Consider the following 11,004-nt stretch of genomic DNA (forward strand, 5'->3'; position numbering starts at 1 on the left):
TTATATAAATTACAATACTATTAGTAAAAAGTGATAATTAATGCATTTTTGAGCCACGATTGACAAAAAAATAATATCATTTAAAATTGGTATTAAAAATAAATATTTTTTAATGCAAAAAACGGGAATTTTCCCTAATTTTAATCACATAAATCACTTTTGAAATGTTTTTCAATTAAAAGAAATCGAAAAAATAGTGTTACATTTATCAAATAAACGGGATAATACGAGTAAATTTTGTTAGTTATTTTATTTGTTCATTTTGATCTATTCTTATTTTACCACTCCAAAAAAAGGCTGAAAATAGCGTTTTTTCTTACTATGAAATTATTGCAAATATTGGAAATACTCCTTATGGGGGTATTAATGTTTGTATATGATTTTTGTCCCATAAATGATTATAAATAACAATTATTAATTTCAAAAATCATAACATATGGTTTAAAACGGATATTTGTTTTTTTTTGACAAAAAAATAAGAGGCTATCCACACAAATTATTCCAATCCACAGGGATTCACCATTTCCGTGTGTATACGCCCTATCACGTTAACACTCTTAAGGTTAAATTGTAAATGTGTTGTATATTTAATGTAGTTATTATTTAAAATGATTTTTATTTATTATAAATATAATTTAAATTTAAATTGTTATTTTTATTAATAATATATAGATAATCTTGACTGATTTTTAAAATTTTGAACTTGTGTTACCTTTTTGTATTTGTTTGGTTGAATATTTTTTAAAACCAGTTTAATATCCGATATTTTCTATTGGTATATGAAAATAATTGAACGAAATTGGCATTTTTTAAAAAATACAATCTAGACTTTTAAATTTTGTAAAAAAATAAAAATATAAAAACAAAACTTTAAACAATTTTAAAAAATCAGTTGGTATTAGACTTATCATCTAAAGTTTATATTTACTTAAGTTATTCTTTTTTGTGTGATTCAATTACTGCACTGAAATAAAAGTAAATTAATTAAACCCAAAACCACCACGGAAAGCATTTTGAGCAAATCCCGTTGGTGCTCCAAATTGATTTTGTTGTGGAACATTTGCGGCTCTGACTTGATTCAGTCGTTGTGTCAGCGCAGTCATTCCATCAAAAATTTCGACATCATCACATTTTATTTGTGTAACGATTTCTGGTTTTATCCACATCACAAAACACCTTTTGCACATTTTCAAAACGACGTGTTCTGTCTCATTCCCAACAGTAATAACAAGATTTTTGCAGTTTTCAAAAGTTGCCGATTTAGACATTATAGCTATTTGGTAAGGTATATTATCAATGTTTTTCATCACCAAATTATTCACACATCTTTTCTCAAACAATGAAGGAAATTCGGTTGAGTCAAAACACAAATCGTTGACATTTTCATACAAACCAGAGTTGTTAAACGTTTGAATTTGAGATCGTTCGAAGTTGAGTCGGTTGAAATTTCCCAGCCCATACGAAAAAATGATATACCCATTTGACTCGACAATATCAACTTCTTTTGTTTTACTCATCAATCCAATACTAAAGTTGGTACATTGGTGAATTTTTAGTTTAACCACATTGAGTGTCAAGTTTTTTATTTGAAATTCAAAAGATGCGACAAAATTGCAGTTTTTCATTTCTATTCTTCCAAATGCACTTGTAGAGAAATTTGGGAACTCCCCAATGAAATTTTCAATTTTCAAATTTGGAATGAAATCAACGTGTTGTTCAATACTGAGTGCTGTGCACACACAATTTTTGATAATAAAATTATGACTGTTAATTGTAACACTTTCAGTTGTAACATTTGGAGGAAGTGTTGGATTAACACTACAATTTCTTTGTTGTGCATCAACAACTTCGTCAAAAATGTTTCGTCGTTCGGGTTGTCCTGTAAATCCAAAACTATTTCTGTAATTTCCAAAACCCGTTTGGAACAAATTAAAATTGTTTTGATTTGGGGGAACTGTTGTTTTTGGGAATCCCAGTGGAGACGTTTTAAAAACGGGTGTGTCGTCTTTTGTCAAACACTTTTGCTTTACTTCCTCATATTTTTCTAAAGTGCTAAATTCACAAGTTTCACTTTCATTTAATTTTGAAAGACAAATTATGTGTTTTGATAAATTGAAATCGGATGGGAATGTGAACGTTGAATCCAAGTTTTCAACTTTTTGAAGAAAGTTGAAATTTCCTTTAAAATCAATTGCTTTCGATGAAAAAATTCCCAGCTGTTCTATTTTTGAATCACCAAAAATGAAATCGCAGTCACGACAATACTCGATTTTAACAATTTCACATTTATCAAATGTGTTTGAAAATATAAAATTCTCGATATTGAACAATAACACACTTTTTGTATGGGTGAAATCGATATCTACATATTCCAACAAGGCTCCAAATACAACTTCTTCTGCTTCGACACCAACTTTCTTTTTGAGCGTCGAATTTGAAATCACCAACTTCCCAATTTTAGTGTTTTTCGATATTTCAAATTTTGAAGTATCGTAGACAGACAAAGACTTAATAAAATCTGTTTCCGATGAGATTTTTGAATTTAAAGAATTTATTATTTTGACAGTTAAATTTGTATTTTTTGTATTCAAAAAATTGAATGTAAAATTTGGACACATGTTGAATTCAAAAGTTTCACAACTTTCGCAGTCGATGTTTAAAATGCAGTTAGAACAGTCTGTACATGTAATATTCTTTGCACATTCTTTATTAATAAACAACTCGACATTTCTTACACTGAGAAGTGAAAGTTTTTGTAACGTTTTAAATTGTTCATAGCAAACATCACTAAAATTGACCAGTTTCAACTCTTCGACATTGGCAAATGGAAATTGTTGCTTGTTCTCCCAAATACGTTTTTTATTACATTTTTCAAGTAGTTCAATTCGTTTCTTTTTAACTATTTTGGCGGTTGTCATCTCAACCTTTTTAACGGTGTTAAAACCCTCCGAAAATTGGAAATTAACACCTTCTGAGACAAACTCTTCACTGTTCAAAACATCAGGAAGAATCACAAAGTTGGTTTGTTTATGTTCGACTCCAAATGAGTTTGGTACAAATCCGTTTTTTAGTGAAATCGATTTGACATATTTTGGTATTTGCAAAAGACTCAAATCACAAACGCCACCCATAAAAGTAACTTTTGTTGCAACACTTTTTCCAATGATTTTTTCAACTTTATGCAAATCAGAAATTTGCGTCAAATTTTTTGTTTGAAATGTCAACGAATTGTCTCTGATGAATGGTGTTAAGTAATCTGCATATTCTATACTAATATTGTTTGAATAATTTCGACAATTTTGTGTCAAAGTAATTTTATCCATTGATGACACACTATTTGTCCAATCAATATCAATTTGTGTTGCATATTTCAACGGAAGTTCGTTAATTTTATTAAATGGTATATTAATGGCTCCATTTGTTGTTGTTCCAAATGCATTTGACCCGAATGCATTTGACCCAAAATTCATATCAAAATTGACATAAACGTTTTTAGGGAAAATCTTTTTAAAGTTGTCACGAGTTTCATACTGTTCAAAGAAGTCGATAAAATATATGAAATAGTTGATTGACATCGTTATCTTTTGGCGAAAAGTTTCTATTATCATTTGAAACAGTTTTTGTGGGGTGTTGTTCTTATTCACAAATGTGCGCATAATATTTAAACTTGTCATTTTTTCACAAATTTCTGGTGTTATTTTTTCAATCATTTCAGGAGGGCCTTCTATAATGTAATTTCTGATATAAATTGGTTTTAAAAGATAATCAAATGATATTGGTAAGAAGTTGCAGTTCAACGTGTCGGGGTGGAATAAATCGTAAAACTTTTCAATGTCTTGTGTTAAGGCAAACCATGGGTTCACTTTAAGAGAAGTCACTGCGGAATTGGCGCAATGGTTTACTTGAATAAAGGTATATACATCGGACAGTGTTGGGAGATATAGCGATACTTGCATTAAATATATCATTTCAAGGCGCGACATCTTTTTTTATTTGAAATTTACGAGTAACAAGTTTTTAAGTTTTAAAATAATGAGGTTTTGGGTTATTTAATAAATAGAACAATTTCGAAATCATTTTAAACAAAAACGTTAATTACAGTAGGAGGAAAAAGTGGGATGCTGAGAAAAAGGCGGATGCTAATCTAAATGGGACCTACATTGACCACCACCTTTACCAAAATAAAATATTTGCCGCGAGTGTTTTTTAAAGGGAATCCATTTTTCAGCCACTGTTTGTGCGTCCCCATGTCACCCACTTTCCTTGTCCGTACTGTGTGGACGCGGATGTGGTTCCCCCCGCAAGCGGGGGGGGGATCAGGGGTATCCGTGCCAAGGGAGGACTTGGAAAGTGGGTGAAACGGTGCACAAACAGACTGTTTGAGTGTGTCTTCAAAGCCTTCTTTTCAATGCTGGTCTCACTCGGTTTCTACTAACTCGTAGCGATTTTTCGGCATTTTTTGAATTCGGGAACCGGACCTAATATCTTCCCAGTTTCCTATTTACTATAATTTTAATTTGAATATGATTCGAAATAGAAAAAATAAATCTATTTTAAGAGGTGGTGGTGGTCAATGTAGGTCCCAATCTAAATATAAATTTATTTTGGTGTTTTTCATTTTATTAATTATTTGAATAATTATTAATATTAAAATTTATAGTAGTTATAAAAATAGTAATATAACTGGGATGCGGGTCTTAAATTAAAACTAAATATTTACTATATTTTATTTAAATGTTTTAACAAACTAATAAATGAAGTTGAAACTCAGAACTTTTATTATCAAATTGAACAACAATATCACCCGTTTGTGCTTTTAAAGAGATTATTTAAGTGTTGGGTCTATTTTATTTATTGAATATATATTCAATTATACATCCACATCAACTAACACATAGAACAGAAAAAGTGGTGGAAAATTATAGTACTTCATGAGAACGATATGAGTAAACGAATTCAATTGAAGCTTCGACAAACTTTTAAAATATTATTTGGAAGAGGAAGTATAGTTTTATAATTCAAGGTGATGTCCAAGCTTATTTCTTCAAATCATTACAAAGAAAATGTTTTCAATGTGAAAACTGTGTTGTGTGTTGACTACAGACTAAATGATTGTTTAAACTTGTTTTATTTCTAACTACTTTTTATTTAGCAATACAACTAATAGTTTTATATGACTGCTTATATTAATGCACATAATTATCTATTCGTTGTGTTTATGGTTATGATTGTATTGAAAATGAACATTAAACATATAACTTATAACATCTTGGTAGAGTTGTCATTCGTCAAGTCAACGATAATATTCATTTGAAAATTAACGAAGAAGAATTAATCAAAAATGAAAAATATGAATAGTCGATTATTCAACAAAAAAAAATGATGTGGTTTTTTTCTGTTATAAAAATAAAAATACAGTAAAATCAATCAAATCTTTAGAAGTATTAAGAATATTCATTTTTTGTACATGTTATTTTTTGTTTAAAAAATAACCAATAGTTGCGAGCATCCTCCTTTTTCTAGCATCCCCTTATTTCCTCCTACTGTAGTAAAAGAACATTTTTATTATAAAATTCAATTTTATTTTCAATTGTAACAATTCAGGCTATCCCAAAATAATCTATTGAGCTGAAAAATACAAAATTTAACACGTTGGAGCTTTTCAGTTTTATATGAAAAAAATAAAAAAGTTGATGTTTTATTTTTTTGCCGAGTGTAAAAAAATAAAAAAAGAGGAAAAACCTGTTTGAGCTTTTTTGTGGATTTTTATCATTGTGATTTTAGTAAAATTAATATTCAAATGATAACAAAAATCACTAAGATATTCGAATAATTGTTATTTTACACCATCTCCAAGTGTTTTATAATTTGTGGTAATTTGCTAAAACGAAGAACGTTTGTAATAAGCGTTTTTGTCGCCACTCGAAGTGACATTTCGTCAACTTGATTCACATAAATTCATAGAGTATTTATATTATAAATATACATGCTTTTAATTGTAGATATTAGTACGTCTGTTTTTTCTAACAAGATTAACTTTGACAATAGTCGCTAAAATTAAGTATCTTTATCATAACATTCAACGTTAAACATATTACTCAATTTGATATAAAATAGTTTAAAGACGAACTGTTTTTGTTTAAACCTTTAGTTTTTATAATCAAAGGCGTCTTTTCCATCAAGGACTCGATCAGATATTATCGTTTTGAATTTGGAGATTATTGAGTAAAATTGTTATTTAAAAAATTTTGTTTTGGTAGTTCGGCAAAATAGTATGTTGTGTTTCAATGAAAAAAAAATTCTGGGAAAAAAACACAAAATAAACTCCAACGTGTTAATATTTCAGAAAGGTGAATTATATTTTTTATTATGTGAATTTGTTTATTGCCAACCAAACGATGATGTTATTGAAAACAAATTCAAAATGGTAAACAACATTGATTTCTTAAATAGGTGACCTTTGAGATTATCACGATCCAAAAGATCTTAACACTTAAATGTCAAAAAAGACTTATTTTTGTCCACCTTTTTATATTTTTTTGTATAGAACTTAAAATAATCTTTTAATTTACAACATAATCTATATTTACTATGATCCAAAGATAAAAATAGTATTTATTTATATAATATTTATATATTATTTTAATAGTTGTAATAAAAAAAATTTCAATTATAAAAAATGTCAAGCCAAGACAATATAAAAATAAAAATATAGAAACTTGGAATTGCAGCAAATAATAAAATAGTTTTTGTGTAAAACTGTGAATTTTTTCCCGAAACATTTGATAAATAAATATGGAATAGAAAAGCATACAAGGTTGCTCACCCTATTCTAATACCAAAATAACATAATTATTATAATATTAAATTATTTAATTGTTCATATTTTAACTATACTTGCGTTTCGATTGTTTTTTTATGAAAATATGTTGTTTTCATAACACATTAATATGAGTTTTGTTTTTATAATATAAGATAAGAGGTTAAATAGTAACAAATTTTTTAGGAAATATAATTAAGATTAAAACTTAATTGAAATATTTCAATTAAATATGAAAAGAGTTGATGTCTTCTCAATGCAAATTGTTGCAAAATACTTTCAATTTATTACCGATTATCTATATATTATCCAAGTTTGCAAGAAATATAAGTTTCTTCTTGATCGTTTTCGTATCAACCCCATCCGAATAAGCCCAAAGTACAAACCGTTATTTACACACATTCAAACTCAAATTGTATTTACTCCATATGACATCATCGTCCCAGTTGATCGTCATATCTTTCTTTACTATGTTTCATATCAGGAGTACAAAGAAAAAAACACACAAACTGAAGTGTACAAAAACGTCCGCTATACAACAGAAGATATTGAAAAATATGGATCAAAAATACCAGAGGAAGTTTCACAACTTGGTAATTATCTTTAGTTCCAAAATTTGGACTTAAAGAGTGTCCAAATACCATCAAAAGTCACTGAAATTGGGGAGTGGACTTTTAATGATTGTGGTCTCACAACAATTGAAATTCTACCTACTGTTAAAGTGATTCGATATAATGCATTTGGATCGTGTGATGCATTAAAAGCAGTCAATTTACCAGAAAATATCACAATAATACCAAAATCATGTTTTGAAAATTGCACCGAACTTAAAAAGATCAACTTTCCTGAAAGTCTTCAATTTATTGGAAATTGTGCTTTTTTACAAGCAAAACTTGTCGATGTTGTTATACTAAATAAGTGTGAAATTGGTCACAGTTGTTTTGCAATGAACTCAAATTGACTCGAATTGTGTTAAATGGAGTTACATGTATTCCAGACTTTTCTGTGACTCTTGTTCCAGTCTCAAAAGAGTTGAAGTTTCTAAAAAGTTGATTGAAATTGGTGAATTTGCATTTGCACGATGTGAAAGTCTTGAGAACTTCAATTTCAATGAAGATTTGGAATTTGTAGGAAACTTTGCTTTTAAATATTGTAAACAACTCAAAATTGCACATTTGAAAAAAAATGTGTCATGTTGGTAAGTTTGCTTTTATGGGATGTAAAAAATTAGAAGAAATTGTTATTGAAAACAAAAATGCTTTTGTTGGTATTGACGTGATAGAAAAATGTGACAGGCTTACTAAAATATCAATACCATTTGGCACAAATAAGAGTGATTTGAAGTAACAAAAAATGAGTTAACAATATTAAAAAAATTGGACTTAAAAAGTGTTACACAAAGTGTCGATAAAATGTTTTACAGTGAAATTACTAAAGAAAATGATAATATGGACTTTTCAACCATTTCAAAAATCGGGTTGTACGAAAACCAATCAATTACCAACGTTGATTTAAACACTTCATTGGAGCAACTTGGTTTTAATCAAATTGTATTAAATTCACTCAAATCATTTTATTCCATCGACCGTTGCACTTGTTGATGATTATTGCATTGTGCGTTGTAATCATTTGAAAAATTTTGTTGTTCCAAAATATGCAACTTCAATATGCAAAAATGCAGTTTGCCAAGAGTTAATAACACGGATATTGTTTCCTAATAACACAACACATTTTGATTGCCAATTCTGATTGTTGGCAATTTAATGAATTTGAGATACCAAATGGTGTCAAAGAAGTTGAGGAAAACACGTTTTGTGAATGTTACAATTTAGAGAAGATAGTGATCCCTTCGACGGTGACAAAAATCAATGAAAATTTTGTGGTTAAATGCACCAAACTTTCTAAAATTGAAATACTTCGAAGTAATAACAATTTAAATTTATTGAACGTAGAAAAGGTGATTCTGAAAAATCAAAAAATATTACACCCTTTAGTATAAATTCCTGAGTATATAGACACGTTAGATTTTGGGACAAATTTTGCAGAAAATGTGACTCAAATCAATGTGCCAAATACTATCACTAAAATTGGGAACAATGCTTTTTCAGGAGTTATAAATTTGTGTGTGTTAACACTTCCAGACACTTTGAAATTCATTGGAAAACACATCTTTTCTCACAACATCAAATTAACAAAAATTGATATCGGCAACAACACACAAAATGATTTTGATAAGTTCGTCGTTAGTTATTGTTGCCACTTGAGACTTCTTAATTATAGGTATCATTTTAACAATATTGAATTGATTATTTCGGACATTGAAAATGTTGGCAACACTTTCGATGTGACTAAACTGCGAAAGTTTGCAACTACATCAGTATTAAATACTCAACTGTTTGATAATGTCCCACCATTAGTAACTGAATACTGTGATTTGTTGTTAAATGCAAAACACTTGATTATTCCAAATGAAGTCACTGATATGATTGAATATACTTGTGAAAATATGCCAATCCACACAGTCAATATTTTAAATGTCCCTGTGATAGCAGAAGGCGCGTTTTCTCAACGTCATTATTTAACACAAATTGTTCTAAATGAAACGTTGAAAAGTATTGAAAACAACGCATTTGAGTCGTGTTTATCATTGAAAGAAATAGTTCTTCCAAAAAGTCTTCAATACACAGGAAACAGGGCGTTCGAAAAGTGTTGTTCCCTCACAAAAGTGTCATGTGAAAATGATAATATTATTTATGGAACAAAGTGTTTTGCTTTTTGTGTTTCACTGAAAGAAGTTCCAGTTATAAAAAATATAAACGTTGCGATGTTCTTTGAGTGCAAATAACTTTCTCAAATTTCATTGAGTGAAAGTTGTAAAGAGATTTGTGATTTTGCGTTTTATCGATGTTTGTCACTCATAAAAATTGGTATCCCAAAAAGCGTCACAAAAATTGGAGTTTTTAGTTTTAGAAAGTGTGTCACATTGAGAGAAATTGAAATACCAAAAAGTGTAATTACCATCGAGGATGGTTCGTTTTATGACTGTAAAAACATTAAAAAAGTTTTTATAGATAATTCCAATGTTATATGTGGAGTTGATGTGTTTGAGGGTTGTGAAAAAATCACTACACTGCAAATTGGCAACGAAAAAGAAAAGTACCAATTTGAAGTGAGTTACTCTTTTTATTTACTAATGAAGAATATACACATCAGTTGTGAGAATGTAGTAGTGAAGAGAAGTGATGTTCTTAAATATAGCACTGCAAAAATGATTAATGAAATTCAAATGAACAAGTTAATTCACAGACTTGACGAAGGCTGCTTCTTCATGAATTCCGAGTTGACCAAAATTGAAGTTTTAAACAATGTGACAGAAATTGGAAATTTCGCATTTTACAACTGTCTGAATTTGAAAGAAGTTATCTTGCCAAAGAATATTGTCGAGATTTCACCTACTGTTTTGATGGATGTTCAAACTTGAGTTTTATAGAATTAAAAGGAAATATTGAAAAATATGGAATATGTTGCTTTAATCAGTGTTTTAATCTTAAAGGCAAAGTTGATATACCAGAAGAATACTTTGAATCTCAACAAGACGAAAATGATGAGGTCAATTAAACATATGAAATGCACAAATAAACTATTGAATTATAATCTCAAAGTGATTTTAGTTAATATAATTATTTTAAAAATATATAATTAAAACAGGGTCTATCACGTGACAAAAGTGTTTTTTCTTTGTTATTTGCCACGTCACCAAAGTGGTCTTGAATTTATGTTCATTTAGTTTTTTTAGATCTAGCGGCGAGCTTAAAGTTGACTTTTGTAAATGAAAAAACTTAGAAATAGATAGTTATTTGAATCAATACTTGGCCAAGTAATGGGAAAACAAACCAATTCAATTCTTAAATATCGGTTTATAAAAAATAAAGGCTGTGATTGCCTTTATTAACACAAAAATTGTGACAAATGCAGCACTGTTTTACACATCAACCCGATAGTTACAAATAACATTTTAATAACACAAATAATAATGAAATAACAATCTATTAAATAATTGTATTTTTATTAATAATATGTAATAAAATAAACCTATTCAACTTAAAAATAAAGCTAAAAAGTTAATACTAATAATTAAAACTGCTATAAAACAACTAAAAATAATAAATAAAGGTTAAATATCA

General features: G+C 28.6%; 3 protein-coding genes across 3 annotated transcripts; 2 read left to right on the top strand and 1 right to left on the bottom strand.

The window, feature by feature from the left end:
* Nucleotides 1-980: 980 nt before the first annotated feature.
* Nucleotides 981-3,983, bottom strand: EIN_078260 (hypothetical protein; the record flags this gene model as incomplete). The annotated part of the gene is made up of 1 exon (XM_004182889.1): nucleotides 981-3,983. The coding sequence occupies one exon, from the start codon at nucleotides 3,981-3,983 to the stop codon at nucleotides 981-983; it is 3,003 nt and encodes a 1,000-aa protein (XP_004182937.1).
* Nucleotides 3,984-7,052: 3,069 nt separating this feature from the next.
* Nucleotides 7,053-7,427, top strand: EIN_078270 (hypothetical protein; the record flags this gene model as incomplete). Its single annotated transcript, XM_004182890.1, has 1 exon — nucleotides 7,053-7,427. The coding sequence occupies one exon, from the start codon at nucleotides 7,053-7,055 to the stop codon at nucleotides 7,425-7,427; it is 375 nt and encodes a 124-aa protein (XP_004182938.1).
* A 1,156-nt stretch (nucleotides 7,428-8,583) lies between these two features.
* On the top strand, nucleotides 8,584-10,301 carry EIN_078280 (hypothetical protein; the record flags this gene model as incomplete). The annotated part of the gene is made up of 3 exons (XM_004182891.1): nucleotides 8,584-8,629; nucleotides 8,845-9,646; nucleotides 9,686-10,301. The coding sequence occupies 3 exons, from the start codon at nucleotides 8,584-8,586 to the stop codon at nucleotides 10,299-10,301; spliced, it is 1,464 nt and encodes a 487-aa protein (XP_004182939.1).
* Nucleotides 10,302-11,004: the final 703 nt, after the last annotated feature.

The sequence above is a fragment of the Entamoeba invadens genome (assembly GCF_000330505.1).
Source record: "Entamoeba invadens IP1 unplaced genomic scaffold scaff_1105074725877, whole genome shotgun sequence".
Taxonomy (NCBI): domain Eukaryota; phylum Evosea; order Mastigamoebida; family Endamoebidae; genus Entamoeba; species Entamoeba invadens.